This window comes from Lycium barbarum, chromosome 9, assembly GCF_019175385.1.
Source record: "Lycium barbarum isolate Lr01 chromosome 9, ASM1917538v2, whole genome shotgun sequence".
NCBI classification, from domain to species: Eukaryota; Viridiplantae; Streptophyta; class Magnoliopsida; order Solanales; family Solanaceae; genus Lycium; species Lycium barbarum.
In genome coordinates this window covers 121,985,766-122,000,470 of record NC_083345.1, presented here as the reverse complement: position 1 = coordinate 122,000,470, position 14,705 = coordinate 121,985,766, and the positions used below count along the sequence as shown (strand labels likewise).

Below are 14,705 nucleotides of genomic sequence, written 5' to 3'. Positions count from 1 at the left end.
TTTTTCTTTTTTAACTTATAAAATCAACTTGGACGCTCAAGTTTACAATCTTACACATTAAACATGTCGATTTTATACTTGATATATCATATAAAATTACTTCAAACTAGTAAGTGAGGTGAGAGTTTTCCTAATTTTATTTATTTTGTTCCTATAAATGGAAAATAAATATTGAACATGTCGATTTTATAATTTGAAATATATGCATGAATATATTCGGTAGTGGAATCCCTTTTGATCATAATTCAGTAGATTTTTCTGATTGAATTTATCTTGTATTAGTGATAGTGTAAAACAAATTTGTACACGATTACTACATTATTTAATATACTGTAAAAGATGACTTGCGCAATTTTTCAAAATACTGATTTCACTGATTACGAATGTCGAATAGTTATTTTTAACCACCTTTTAGGTGATCTTATACTGTTTAAAGGATTTATATCAGCTGTGTATAAATATTAAACCCTTTCCTAACATGAAAATATTCTTAATCAAATATCACTGGATTAAGATTAAAAGTTATTACTCCCCCTTTTTCCATTTAATGTAACACTCTTTTCTTTTTAATCGTAAAAAAAATGATATATTTCTATATTTATTAACAATTTAATTTTAAATTTTCTATTTTACCTTTCATGCGACGATTTATATTCGCACAAGTATCTATAATTTATTTAAACGATAAGTTTTAAAATTCTTCCTTTCATTCTTAAATTTCGTATTCAGTCAAACAGCTTCACATAAATTGTGTTAGTCATATTTTTATCTAAAAATAGCATTAAAGTCAACTTCTTAAAAATTAAAAAAAAAGGAAACCTTCTAGAATATAGCCATTATTAACCTTACTCCAATAACTCAAATTTTTCTACCGTGGCTAAACCGCGGTAATATTCCCACACTAATCTCCTCATAACACCACGCTCTTTATAACACGTGTACTTCACGCGCCATGTTAATTTTGCCTTATATATTTATTGTTTGTTTGTTTCTTCTTTGGGGTCTCCAAATTTTGGCTCCTCCCTTACTGTTTTCCTCTCCTATATATACACAATATACATTGTATACATACATAATATACACATCAATTCTTGAAAACACTCAATATTTCTCTTCAAAAAAGTTTCCCTTTTTGGTTTTTTTTTTTTTTTTTGGGGGTTTAAAGAAAAGGGAAATTTCATCTGGGATATCTCTAATATGTAAGTTTTATTAATACCTTTTTTTTTTTTTTTTTTTTTTTTTTTTGGTTTTTATGTTTTTTTAATGTTTTCAATTTTGGCTTCTCCCACACTGTTTTTCATTTGTATATGTGTGCTTATACATACATAATATACACATCAATTCTTGAAAACACTCCATTTTTCTCTTCAAAAAAGTTTCCTTTTTTGGTTTAAAGAACAGGCAATTTGTAAGTTTTATTAATACCTTTTTTTTTTTTTTTTTTTTTAATGTTTTAAGATTTTTGGGTATTTGTTTTTCTGTTTGTTGTTGAGATTCAGAGAGGGAGAAAAACAGAGTTTTTATAGAATTTTTATGATGTTTTTAGATGATGGTGTTTCATATATATTGAATTTGAAATGAAATTTGAAGTTTTTCATGTTAAAGTTTTGATCTTTTTTGTTCTTCTGATATGTTAAAGCTTGTTTTTTTTTTTTGCTGGTAGAACAATTCAAGAATCAATAATGTTATATGGCTAAATTCCAAATTTGTTGAGGTTAGCTGAATAATTTGTATTTATTTTACTCTACTCTACTTATTTGATTCAAATTGTTTAGAGGATTAATTAAATAATTCTTGATGTTGGATTTGAGAAGCTTCACATAGAGGAAGTTTAGGCTAGTATTCAATTAAGAAAATGAAAAAAAAAAAAAAAGAAGCTAGTTGTGTCTTGATTTTTGACATTTTCAATGCCAAAATACTTTGAATGAATTGTGTCATTTATCAAAGAATTAGCTTGTCATTGTTTATTGCTAATTCTCTATTATTTTCTAGTTTTTATTGTGTGGTTGAAAATGTGGTTTGATAAAGGCCTGGTTGATGAGTTTGTAGTCTTATTTAGAGTTATTGCAATTTGTAGCCTGTTTGTTTGGCCAAGCTTTCGTAATCTGCTTATTTCGAAAAGTGCTTTTTGTCAAAATTGCTTTTCGAGGAAGTATTTTTGGAGAGTAGCAGTTTCTATTTGACTAATTAATAAGAACTTTTTGAAAGAAAAATAAAGTACTTTTGGCTTTCCTTATGTTTGGCCAAACATGCCATTAGTTGTTTGGTCTAGAAAGAAACTTACATGAAGGGTGTATGTTGATGTTACTTGTCTTTTGTTATGGGGAAATGAGTAATCCATAGTGTTTTTTATGTTTTGTATTTGAGAGCTGATATACATTTATTATACTGTATATTAATATGTGAATTTTGGTTTTGTAATTTGCAGTAAAGCTGGTCGCTAGGTGCCAATTCTAATTTGTGTGCTTCCTCCTCGGTTTCTGGTCTTAAGCACATGGGCTGTTTTAGCTCTAAGGCGGCAAGACGACACAGACAGCAATTTCCTGGATATGAAGATCCTGTTTTCCTGGCATCTCAAACGGCATGTGAGTTACTCGTAACTGATCTTGGTCGGTTGAGGTTATAACGTGTACAAATTGATTTAGTAATAGAGATGAACTTGTCATGTGAATTTGAAACTCGTAACTGATCTTTGGTCGGTTGAGGTTTTAACGTGTACAGATTGATTTAGTAATAGAGTTGAACTTGTCGTGTGAATTTGAAACTCGTGACTGATCTTGGTCGGTTGAGGTTTTAATGTGTACAAATTGATTTAGTAATAGAGTTGAACTTGTCGTGTGAATTTGGAACTCGTAAATGATCTTGGTCGGTTGAGGTTTTAACGTGTACAAATTGATTTAGTAATAGAGTTGAACTTGTCGTGTGAATTTGGAACTCGTAAATGATCTTGGTCGGTTGAGGTTTTAACGTGTACAAATTGATTTAGTCATAGAGTTGAACTTGTCGTGTGATCTTGGTAGGTTGAGGTTTTAACGTGTACAAATTGATTTAGTAATAGAGTTGAACTTGTCGTATGAATTTGGAACTCGTAACTGATCTTGGTCGGTTGAGGTTTTAACAGGTACAAATTGATTTAGTAATAGAGTTGAACTTGTCGTGTGAATTTGGAAGTCTTGTGATGAAGAAATTTGTAACTTTGAAGGAAGTTAAAGTAATGATCTTCAACTTCCTTTCCATTTTAAGTTGCTAAATACATTTACTGATTTTCCTCATTTATGCAAAAGAATCTTTCTGAGTTGTGCTGAAAACCATTCAAAGAAATAATGTTTGGCCAAGCGTCTCCAAGGCCAAATAAGAGAGTGTGTGTTTAAAAAAGCGCTATTCAAAGTTGAGGTGTTTGGCCAAGCTTTTAGGAAGAAAAAAAAGTGCTTTTAAGTAGAAGCAGAAGTTGTTTTAAAAAAGTTGGAAAAAGTAGCTTCTCCCAAAATTACTCTTTTGAAAAACATATCTGAGAAAGTATACTTAGAAGCACTTTTTAAAAGCTTGGCCAAACACTGATTATTGCTCAAAAGTGTTTTTCAAATTGATTAGCCAAACACAAACTGCTTCTCACCAAAAGTACTTTTTTGAAAAGCCCTTTTCAAAATAAGCTGATTTTAAAAGTTTGGCCAAACATGGTTTCTGTTCAAGTGGTAAAGGTCGAGGGACTTGTGCCTTAGGTCAGAGGTTCGAACCTTGTGCCATGCAAACTAAGCTTGGTGTTTAAGTGGAGAAGGGTAGAGGGGCGAGCCCATTATTCCCAAGTTCTGAAGGCTGTAGTTGGTCTTAAGGGTTGGCCCCAGACGTATTTCTTGGTCATTTAGAAAAAACAGAGTAGTTAGGTTTATTATCTTTTGGTTTACTCAGAACAACATGTTATTCATCTACTGCTGGTTTTATGCACCTTATTTGGTTAGGACACATGTTTTCACATTACAATTTTACTCCTTACATATTCCCCCCAAATCTCCTCCAATTGTCTTAGTTGTTTGCCTTTCTGTTATTCTCTTCTTTTGCAGTTACTGTAAGTGAAGTTCAGGCATTATTTGAGATGTTCAAGACTATTAGCAGTACGGTAGTTGATGATGGACTGATAAGCAAGGTAGTTTCTGTTTAACTATTGACATTTGTTTTAATGGGGATATGATTTCCTCTTATAATCAGCTGGTCACTAATAGCATGTTTCCTTTTACCTCTTTTGACGTTTTAAGAAAAGAAGTTTTAAAAGAAGGCAGCTTTAGAGAAATCTTATATCTTGCGAAGGGATGGAAAAAACAATCTTCCTCTTCTTTTTTATTTATTGGCGGAAAAGGAAATTTTGCTCCTTTTTTTTTTATCGGCAGAAAAGGAAATCTTCCTCCTTTTTATTTTTTTGATTGGTGGAAAAGGAAATCTTCCACTCTTTTTTCAGATCCTGTGGAAAACGAGATCTTCCTCTCTCTCTCTCTCTCTTTTTTTTTTTTTTTAAATCGGTGGAAAAGGAAATCTTCCTAATTAATCTTGGATAATGGGATTTGTTATGCAAGGGGCTTTGAAACATCAAAAAAGAGTCTTATTGTCTATTTGTGATTGTTTCTCTATCATGAGATGGAAAATTGTTCTTGTGAGATATTTAGTGGAGATTTATTTGTCACATATTGCACCTTAGGGACTATTTTAGTGTGACATTTGATTAAACCGCATCAAAGTAGATCAGTAAGACCTCTCAATAACAACGAGTAAGACCTCTCTATGACAACATTTCGCTATAACAGCCAAAAAAAATTCTGGACAAACGATGCTATTATAGAGAAGTTTGATTGTAGTTGGATCATCACAATGCAGAGAATTTGCGTGACTTTGCTTGCCATTTTCTTTAGCTTCCTTCAAAGTAAATTAGGTAGTTTGTTAGAGTCCGTTGTGATTGTAGATGATTTTACCCTTGCTATTTTTCATTTCTTCTATTGGTGACAATAAATAAACAGCTCTGCAGTTTAAGGTCCCATGAACTTCTGAGATGTTTTATATAATATGCCTCTTTTTGCGCTGATCAATAAACAATTGCTTTATTAATGTGCAGGAAGAGTTTCAGTTGGCTTTATTCGAGAATAGAAAGAAAGAAGACCTCCTTGCAAATCGGGTATGGTATTGCACTGATATTGGGATGTTGGTTCTGCTTGTGTATGATGTTGATGCGTGTGGGATATTAATTTCCTCTAGAAATTTTTACTTGCAGATTTTTGATCTCTTTGATTTAAAGCAAAGAGGGGTCATCGATTTTGAGGATTTTGTTATGGCAATGAATGTTTTCCACCCAAACGCCTCCCAGGAAGATAAGCTCACTTGTAAGTAAAAGCATATATAGATATAGCTCAGTATTCTTAAACTTTTTATTTTTATTTTTTGGTTTAATGCTTAATTGCACGCAGACAGACATGAAATTCCATTTTTATGTTATTACAGTTTCATTTAAGTTGTATGATCTGGATGGCTCAGGGTATATTGAACGACAAGAGGTGCGTTATCTTTATGTATATTATTTTTACCTTTCATGTTATGTTGATTATGCTGACACTTGCACCATGCATTAGATAGTTGTTTGGTTTATATTTTATTTTATTGCAGGCTTTATTATTTTTGGATTTGGCAGGTTAAACAAATGTTGATTGCACTTTTACGCGAGTCTGAGATGAAGTTGGCTGATGAGACGATTGAAATAATACTTGATAAGGTAATTTTACCCCATCCAACTTGCATTATCATACGATTTTTGTAATAGTGACTTATACTTGACAAGAGATTCAAGATTGAAAGACGGTAAAAAACCACGTGCACCCGGTGTTCACATTAATGAATGCAAGACGATTTGTGTTTCATGCACACATTTAACTTTTAACTGCTAAGGTTAAATTGTTTGGTTTTGTAGTGAACATCGGATTCCGGTAAGTATTTACCGTTGGAAGACCTATGTATATTGTGTTTGCTTCGAGTGTAACTGGAAATGCGTCATCGCTAGTTATTGACAACTTTGCAATAACATAACCTTTTTACTTGATTTTTGCTGGTCATTTGTGTCCTAATGATAGTCTCAACAAACTTTGATTAATTAGTGATTCTATTTCTATATGTAGACGTTTTCAGAGGCGGATTCTAATCAGGACGGAAAGATTGACAAATCGGAATGGAGAAGTTTTGTTGATCGAAATCCTTCATTACTAAAGATAATGACACTTCCATATCTAAGGTATACTATAGCATTTGATCACCGATATATGTCTTTACACATTTAAAGATGAGTTTAACTCACATCCTCAACAAACGATTAGGTCACAAGGTCACATTTACCTGTTGTAGCCTATATCATTCGGATTTTTCAATAATGTCATCGCGTACTTGTTGGATCCTCCAAATGTAGTGCATGTCGGGAGGATCTGACACGAGCTCGACAACATTTTTAGAGAGTCCGAACAACACAAGCGGTCATTTAGCCTTTAGGTGACCTGATAGTATAAAATTTACGAGTTTTTGACAAGGATTATACCGTTATATCGTCTAACAATATTTATGTTTTAATATGCAGGGATGTAACAACTACTTTTCCAAGTTTTGTATTTCATTCAGAAGTTGATGAAGTAGCTACTTGAGGAGTAGGAAAAAGAGGGTGTAGTTTCAGATTAATTAGTTCTTCTCCTCCACATTTCTTTTGTTTTTGTTTTTCCTCTAAATATATTTAAAAATGTATGTAATTTAGGTGGGAAAAATGCCAAACAATATATATCTAAATTGGGTGAGGAGGTTTTGTTAGCCCTCCCTTTTTGTAAAGTGATTATATTTTGCCAATTTGGCCGATTAATATATTGAGCTTAGATTCACTTAGTTTACTTTTTCTTTTGTTCTTTACAATGAGATAATTGTTCCAAATCAGTATTGCGTTTGCTTTTTGTTGAGAATCACGTTTTTCTTATAAGGTTTTCTACCTTTTGATATACATCTCGTGTGTGGAGTATTCAATTCTTCATTTTATTTTATTGGTTTAGCTGCCGGTGTTCGATACTCACTTTAATGTTCAACTAATTCGGATTTGCCCCACTTTAGTTATTTACTAATTTGGATTTATGTCGGAAAATTTCATTTTGAGGGTAAATTATGTCCTAAAATAGATGATTACTTGAAACTCTGATAGGATGGAGAAGTACGTACCACCACAACCTTTGAGGTTCATACTCTGTTTATTATGCGACTAGAAAATTCTCTTAGTTCGACTACCATTTTTTTTAATTAGAACCTACTAATACTAAAATCAAACAGGTGAAAACATTCAATCAAGCAACTCGTTGGGATTTTTCTTAGTCCACCTCGAAAAAAAATCACAACATAAATTTCGAATAAATTGTTACTATGATTTTTATTGGTAGTATAAGAAACCAAAATAATCGCCACATCTTGACTTTCCTCGTTGCTGGGGTCTTCCCATTGTTATGGCCACAAGCAGTGGCCACACCATGATACCAGAGTGAGCTCTATGATCAGCATCTATTACATTAAAATGTCTTTCTGTTTGTGTCAGATCTGCAGAGATATGACAAGTCCTCCATCCCAGATTCTGTTGCCATAGCCATTAGGTTCAACCGTACTACCAAAAAGTCTCATGTTTACGTTATTGTTATTGATTGTTTGATTATCTTGGATCATGCAGACCCAAGTCGTACTTCTGATTTCCATTTCGATCATCATATTGATGATAAATATAGTTGTGCACTTGCGCTCTGCCATACAGAATTGCAGTTTGTACCATGGGTATAACTTTAATATAATGTTTTGTTGGCCTCATTTAACTCCGCTTGTTAAAACCTAAAAACTGTATAAGTTTTGCGGGGGGTGGGTTTTGTTTTATTTTATGCGAGATAAGAAATGAAACAAATATACGTGATTTAACTTTACATAGATAAAGAGTGATTAAACAAAGTAAAATATCAGGGTTCATACCCTGGCATAGGCATTCCTTAAAGTAAGAAATGAAAATTAAGTAGAATATAGTTAAGGTCTCAAATCTTGGATTTAGGTTTAGAAAAATTGATCTCTTTAGAATTATTACTTCATAGCAGTTTGTGAAAATTTATCCTGTTTCACCAGTTTAAATTTAGATAGAACCATATGAATCAATTCTGCGAATCAAAATAAGAAAAATACAGTTCTCAACCTATGCATTCCATGTCCAAAAGAAAATCAAATGTATACTCGTATCGATGTTGGATATCAAATTAAAATTGGATTTAGTTATAAGTGAAGAGGTAGAGCCCGGCCAGGATTTGAAGTTTATATGTCATGAACTTGTCATCGAACTCATAACTAGTTTTAGTTACTATTCATAATTAAATATTTATATATATTTTAATGAATTTTCTAATACAAATACAGTATCTAAGCGAAAGCTACTGGGTCCGTCTGATCTAATATTATAGCTCAGCCATGGTTATAACTTATAACACTCAATGTGTAAAGATCTTTTATACTATCAATGTAGTTTTTCTCGTGATTGAGTTCATTACCATTTTTATCAGATTATCAATTAATGTTTATCACAAAGATTTACTCATGAATCGTGATTACCGTGATGACAAGTTCATTAATATTTTTACCAGATTGCATAAAATTAATCGTGATTACCGTGATGACAAGTTCGTTAATATTTTTACCAGATTGCATAAAATTTAAACTCTTAAAATATTGTAATCAAAATGAAACAGATAGGTATTATTTTTTCAAACAAGTGGTCGATCAACCGCATGTTATGCTTAACCGAAATTCTTCAATCACAAAAAGAAAAAAAAAAAAGAAAAAAATAGAAAGAAGCCAAACAAAATTAATTAGATGAATAAATAAAAATATAATTAACCACTCTTTCCCTGAGATATCTCTTAACCACAACGCTAATTCTCATCCAATTCTTCTTCTCTACATTATTTTCTTGTTTCATTATCAAATGTGTTTAGCTTTTTGTAACCCCTTTTGGAACTTGACTCCATAATCGTCTTTTGTGAGAAGAAACAGGTCTTTTTTTGATCTGTTCTCTTCTCTCTTTTTTATTTTAACCAAAAAAATAAACAATGGCTTGGCCATTGCTTCTCCTCTTGTTTTCATCTCTTGCTTTTTCTCATGCACAACTCACATTGGACTACTATGCCAAAACATGTCCACAATTTGATGCTATAGTGAGGGACATCACTCAACAAAAACAAATGCAATTCCCTGCCACCGCGGCCGCTACCCTTCGCGTGTTTTTCCATGACTGCGCTGTGGATGGATGTGATGCCTCCGTCCTTATCAAGCCCACCGCTTTCAACAAATCCGAGCTCGACTACGACATCAACCATTCCCTCGCAGGCGACGCGTTCGACTTGATCACCCGCATCAAGACCGCCCTTGAGCTCGCCTGCCCCGGCGTCGTGTCCTGCGCCGACATCCTAGCAACCGCCACGAGGAACCTCATCGTCATGACCGGCGGGCCCCATTACAAAATCCAATTGGGAAGAAAAGACAGTCTAGTTTCCAACGTTTCAAACGTGGAAGCGCACCTAACCCGGGAGAACGCGACAGTTGACCTAATGATCAAGAAATTCCAAGATATGGGCTTTGATGTCAAGGACATGGTTGTGTTGATTGGCGGTGGACACACAATTGGATTTGTTCATTGTAAGGAGTTTGCTCACAGAATTTTCCCCACTCCTGACCCTTCAATGAACCCAATATTAGTTGAGAGATTGAGAACAATGTGTGCAAATTATACTATTAACAATGACATGGCAGCCTTCTTAGATGTCATAAGTCCTGGTAATTTTGACAATGTGTTGTTCAAGAATTTAATGAAGGGCATAGGTGTCCTAGGTTCAGACCAATTATTATATAGTGATCCTAGGACAAGGCCATTTGTTGAATTATATGCCAAAGATGCTTTTGCTTTTGCTAGTGATTTTGGTCATGCAATGGAGAAAGTAAGTGTATATCAAGTCAAGATTGGTGAACAAGGAGAGGTAAGGAAGAGATGTGATGCTATCAACAATGCTCACACTTGAGAGAGGAAAAAAGAGAAAGAATTTGACATGAAATTATATGGTTTTGTTTGGATTTTGAATGATCCAAGAAGAACTCTCCATGATGATCTGTAGAATTTGTGCTTATATATGATGATGAATGACAATATTGGATAAGAAAACTATTAGTATTGTGATTATTTGATCATTTTTTTGTAAGTTTTGCACGACCATATCAGGGAACAAGTAATTTCATCCTTTCTGAAATTTCATTCCATCTTTTTTATCGATATGATACCATCACATAAGTTGTGCATTACATACTTGTCAAATCAATGAATGATGTTCCAATTTCAAACTTGATGAAGTTGGCAATATAAATGTATACTGTGTGCTCTATTCAAATTAAACTCATTTTATTCTACCAATTCACCATTTAGAGACTCATTTATTTTAATTGGTTGCCAATCTAGCTATCACAATTCTCTTTTTTTTTTTTTTTTTTTGGATTTGATCTTTTGTGTGAAAGTTGGAATAATACTGAAAATTAGCATGACCACTCCGCAAATATGACACAAAAATCGAGAAATTATCTAATAAACAAGTAGCAGGGAGCTTTCATTTTTGAATCAGTGGTCATATTTTATTTTTATTTTTCTGCTCGAAAAGTTCCAAAGGTCAGTATCACACGATTTAAAACTCAGTGGATTATAAGCCCCGTCCTCTACCCCTCTCCACTTAAATAACAGACTCGTGACATGCTTCTAACTCACATTTATTTTCAGCATCTCCTGTTACAAGCTCATAGATTTATTTTCCCCATGAAATTGGCAAATCATATTTCACCTAGCACTTATACCTTGCATTGTAATCAGAAATAGCAACCATTTAGCCCGAGCATCCGAGAAGTCAATACCATATTGAGGTTAATCTGGGAACTCAAAAACTCATGCAAGAAAAGATGGAGACGATAACAAATTGAGCGTTCACAAACATCAAAATGGTCTTAAAATTGAAAAACATATTATGTCTCAAAATTCCGTACACATCATAAGCAGATAAACAAAGAGGTTGATTGATGATTACTCTTAACTCTCGGTTTGTTCCCTCAGTCTTCGGATTGTGCTCCGAACTGTCACAGCACTTGCAGTGCTATTGATGAAAAAAGATGAATCAGTTATTTGCGCAAAAAAGGTAAAAAAAAAATGAAAAGAAAATATAGAGACGGGAATTACTTCAACGTATAAGCACCGCCTGCTTTGACTTTGCCGCAATCTTTACAGGCCCAAATACCCACGGCTTTTCTCTTCACTGCGTACTGCTCAAAATAACAAGTATATATTCAGAATACGTGTATTTGAGACAAACCAAGTAGAGCAGCAAGGCATTCCGCAGATAGTTAAATCACATTTGCATGCTTCTAATTAATTCAAAAGCACCAGAAGATCATACCTTTCCACAAAACTCGCAGAAGTACTTGCTATGCTGGCTAACCTCCATTTTCTTAATCTGCTTTCGCAGACTGGCACCATAACGGGTACCTAAATATATAAAGAGATATTTAGAGACGTGACATTGCCAGACGCAAAACAGAATGCATTCTATGCAACTGCAAAGGATGAAAAAGGCCATCCCAGTACAAAAATCAATGTTAAATGAAAAAGTATGTTATATAGGAGTATCAATCAAACAACTAGTGGAACACTACCAGGGGGAAGGTAATATTTCAGTCAACTAATTAGATGAAAAGACAGCAGCTTTCCTACAATAAGCACAGTTCTGTGGAGAAAAAATTACAAAGCTTTTGCAATCCACAAAGGAACCTCCATTTTGTTATTCTCCTATATGAGCTCTCCTTTTTATTTGCTTGAAAAGTCATCAAAAGATTATCCCATTAATTTTTTTAGCTAGTATTGTTGAAATGAATAAACTAAAGTTACACAAATTTCAAATAACATGCACACAAAATGTGTGCTATATTACTAGGAATATTGTCCAGACCCCACTTATGGGATTACACTGGGTATGTTGTTGTTTATTGCCACATCTATTTTAACTGAGTGAAGCTAACCTGTGGTTTACTCAGATTCAGGTTGGCTCGCCATTCTAGCCAAGAAAAAAGTAATTTTTGAAATATTTATTGAAGCAACTTGATCAAACATATTCATGTGTAGTGGTAAACATAGTTCTATCTGTGTATTCATCTTTTCAAAATTTGCAACATGGACTTGTGCAAAAAAGAAATTTTTCACAAATCATCAACTTACCATATTTCCCGACAATTCCGGCCTTCTTGGTCCTCTTAGTCTGCAGAAAAAAAAAAGTATGTTATTTTATAAATCATCTCAAAAAACTTCAACTGAACAATGCATCTGCATCATCTAAAGTAGTCTATAACTAAGTCTTCCATCAATGGTGGAATAAACAAGCCCACCTCTACAAGAAAAGACGTTATTCTCAATATCTTAGTGGGCCAGTAATTCATAATATAATTGCTAGTTTATGAACATTCAACCTCTCAATCCAAATTCATCAAACCCGCTATCTTTCTATAAAAATGTTACACCAAAATAAGCCTAGAGAACTCGATCTCAGGAACAAATTAACATTTTAGTTTTCTAAAGACACCTTTTTACCAAATAATTCGATTAAAGGAGAAATATGAGCACTAAAGAGCGTTACATAGTGGTAAAAACTTTCACAAACTCAGTCCCGTTAGCTTAAAAACCTTATCTGTCTATGCTTATGTACTAATTCTGTGGATGTTTTTATCCAAATTCAGTCCCGCTAGCTTAAAAACCTTATCTGCCTATGCTTATGTACTAATTCGTTTATAAACATTCAACCTCTCAATCCAAATTCATCAAACCCGCTATCTTTCTATAAAAATGTTACACCAAAATAAGCCTAGAGAACTCAATCTCAGGAACAAATTAACATTTTAGTTTTCTAAAGACACCTTTTTACCAAATCATTCGATTAAAGGAGAAATACGAGCACTAAAGAGTGTTACATAGTGGTAAAAACTTTCACAAACTCAGTCCCGTTAGCTTAAAAACCTTATCTGCCTATGCTTATGTACTAATTCCGTGGATGTTTTCATCGCTAATCTGAGAAAAAACAGCTCCAATTCCAGGATACCACAAAAATAGGTCCTTTTAACACCTTATCAAAGTAAAATAAGACAATATTCGACGAAAAAACAAAACTATACCTTCTGAACAAGCATATATTAACACAGAAAAACCGAAATCAGTTACCGAAAACACAAAATATGAAGAAAATCCAATAAATTCAGCTCAAATATGTATGAAATAGCAAAAAAACTACTGAATTAGCATACTTTAACATAGATAAACAGAAATCAATTATCGAAAACACAAATTACGAAGAAAATCCAGCTCAAATATGTCTGTAGAGAGCGCAAAATTCACAGGAAAGCCAATAAACTTAAAAAAAAATGAGTATTTTAACACAAAAAAAATTCAATCACCGAAAACACAAATTATGAAGAAAAGTTGAAATATGTATGTAAAGAGTTGAAAAATTCACAGGACATCCAAAAATAAGTATACTTTAACACATATAAACAGAAATCAATAGCTAATTATGAAGGAAAATCCAAAAAAAAACTACTGAATTAACATATTTTAACAGTTTTAAAGAGAAATCAATTACCGAAAACAGAAATTATGAACAAAATCCAAAACATTCAGCTAATATATGTATGAAAATGAGAGGTTACCATATCTTCGGTGAATGTATGTGTTCTTCGGTTCTCAGTAGAGGAAACCCTAGATATACCTTATGGATCGGGTTGTGTTGAGGCCCAGTTGGACTGGCCCAGACTTACACCAGGCATTGCTTCCTCTTTTTGGGAAATTTACCGAAATGTATCCTTACACCATCTAGTTTACAAAGCATGGCCGAAATAATATACTGTTCACCTGTCGTATATGTATATACCTATACACTGTGTACATAACTAGATGATCGAATGGTATTTGACTGTTAATTGTTGTCCTTTATCGATCAAACTTATGTCTAGTGGGATATAAGTTTTTTTTAAGTACAAAAGTTATGCAGGGCTTAACTTATCATGCGAAAATATAAATTTTTATCCCGGAAAAAGATTGTTTGTCATGAGGGACAAAAATTAAAGACCAGCATGTGATGAGGGAAAAAGTGCAAATGACCCTTTTTTTTTGGGAAAAGGTAAATATTTGGCAGTTCACCAAAAATAATTCCAACTTCTAGCCATTTATTCAAAATTTTATATACGATACAAATAATTGCACAAGTGGGGACTATGGAGAGTAGAGTGTAGCCATACCTTACCGATACAAATAATTGCACACGAGGTAGAGTTAAGTTCACCAAAAATAATTTCAACTTCTAGCCATATATTCAAAATTTTATATACGATACAAATAATTGCACAAGTGGAGACTAAGGAGAGTAGAGTGTACCCAGACCTTAACTTTACCTCGTGGAGGTAAAGAGGTTGTTTCTGAAAGATCCTAAAAAAATACACTAGTTATGTATAAGATATGTATATCATATGTATATCATATGTATATATACGAACAATATATTTACCGGATTGTTTTGATGGACGGGTACTCTGTAAAAATCTCCTTTTTGGATTTTACATTT

General features: G+C 33.2%; 3 protein-coding genes across 13 annotated transcripts; 2 read left to right on the top strand and 1 right to left on the bottom strand.

Moving 5' to 3' along the window:
* Positions 1-995: 995 nt before the first annotated feature.
* LOC132609764 (calcineurin B-like protein 1) lies at positions 996-6,894 on the top strand. 10 transcript variants are annotated; one of them, XM_060323904.1, is made up of 10 exons: positions 997-1,199; positions 1,664-1,714; positions 2,495-2,585; positions 4,059-4,141; positions 5,099-5,158; positions 5,255-5,363; positions 5,482-5,534; positions 5,669-5,749; positions 6,150-6,262; positions 6,599-6,894. In XM_060323904.1, the coding sequence occupies exons 3-10, from the start codon at positions 2,495-2,497 to the stop codon at positions 6,660-6,662; spliced, it is 654 nt and encodes a 217-aa protein (XP_060179887.1). In that variant the 5' UTR covers positions 997-1,199; positions 1,664-1,714; the 3' UTR covers positions 6,663-6,894. The 10 variants fall into 10 exon arrangements, with proteins under 10 accessions (XP_060179892.1, XP_060179890.1, XP_060179893.1 ...); XM_060323900.1 differs by having other exon boundaries at positions 998-1,199; positions 2,429-2,585; XM_060323909.1 differs by lacking the exon at positions 4,059-4,141 and having other exon boundaries at positions 996-1,199.
* A 2,231-nt stretch (positions 6,895-9,125) lies between these two features.
* Positions 9,126-10,091, top strand: LOC132612284 (peroxidase 41-like). Its single transcript, XM_060326583.1, has one exon. The coding sequence runs from the start codon at positions 9,126-9,128 to the stop codon at positions 10,089-10,091; it is 966 nt and encodes a 321-aa protein (XP_060182566.1).
* A 949-nt stretch (positions 10,092-11,040) lies between these two features.
* LOC132609765 (large ribosomal subunit protein eL43-like) lies at positions 11,041-13,893 on the bottom strand. Of its 2 annotated transcripts, none has more exons than XM_060323911.1 (5): positions 13,795-13,893; positions 12,317-12,356; positions 11,502-11,590; positions 11,285-11,367; positions 11,041-11,201 (listed from the first exon to the last, which is right to left on the bottom strand). In XM_060323911.1, exons 1-5 carry the CDS (start codon positions 13,795-13,797, stop codon positions 11,138-11,140), a joined length of 279 nt encoding a protein of 92 aa, XP_060179894.1. In that variant the 5' UTR covers positions 13,798-13,893; the 3' UTR covers positions 11,041-11,137. The 2 variants fall into 2 exon arrangements, with proteins under 2 accessions (XP_060179894.1, XP_060179895.1); XM_060323912.1 differs by having other exon boundaries at positions 12,317-12,357; positions 13,798-13,883.
* Between the last annotated feature and the right edge of the window lie 812 nt (positions 13,894-14,705).

Coding starts and splice junctions, on each gene's coding strand:
- LOC132609765 (XM_060323911.1), bottom strand. Junction 11,591..12,316: donor CGGAATTGTCGGGAAATATG/GTAAGTTGATGA, acceptor TTATATATTTAG/GTACCCGTTATGGTGCCAGT. Junction 11,368..11,501: donor TCTGCGAGTTTTGTGGAAAG/GTATGATCTTCT, acceptor TATTTTGAGCAG/TACGCAGTGAAGAGAAAAGC.
- LOC132612284 (XM_060326583.1), top strand. CDS start 9,126: ATGGCTTGGCCATTGCTTCTCCTCTTGTTTTCATCTCTTGCTTTTTCT.
- LOC132609764 (XM_060323903.1), top strand. CDS start 2,495: ATGGGCTGTTTTAGCTCTAAGGCGGCAAGACGACACAGACAGCAATTT. Junction 5,159..5,254: donor AAGACCTCCTTGCAAATCGG/GTATGGTATTGC, acceptor TTTTACTTGCAG/ATTTTTGATCTCTTTGATTT. Junction 5,535..5,668: donor GGTATATTGAACGACAAGAG/GTGCGTTATCTT, acceptor TGGATTTGGCAG/GTTAAACAAATGTTGATTGC.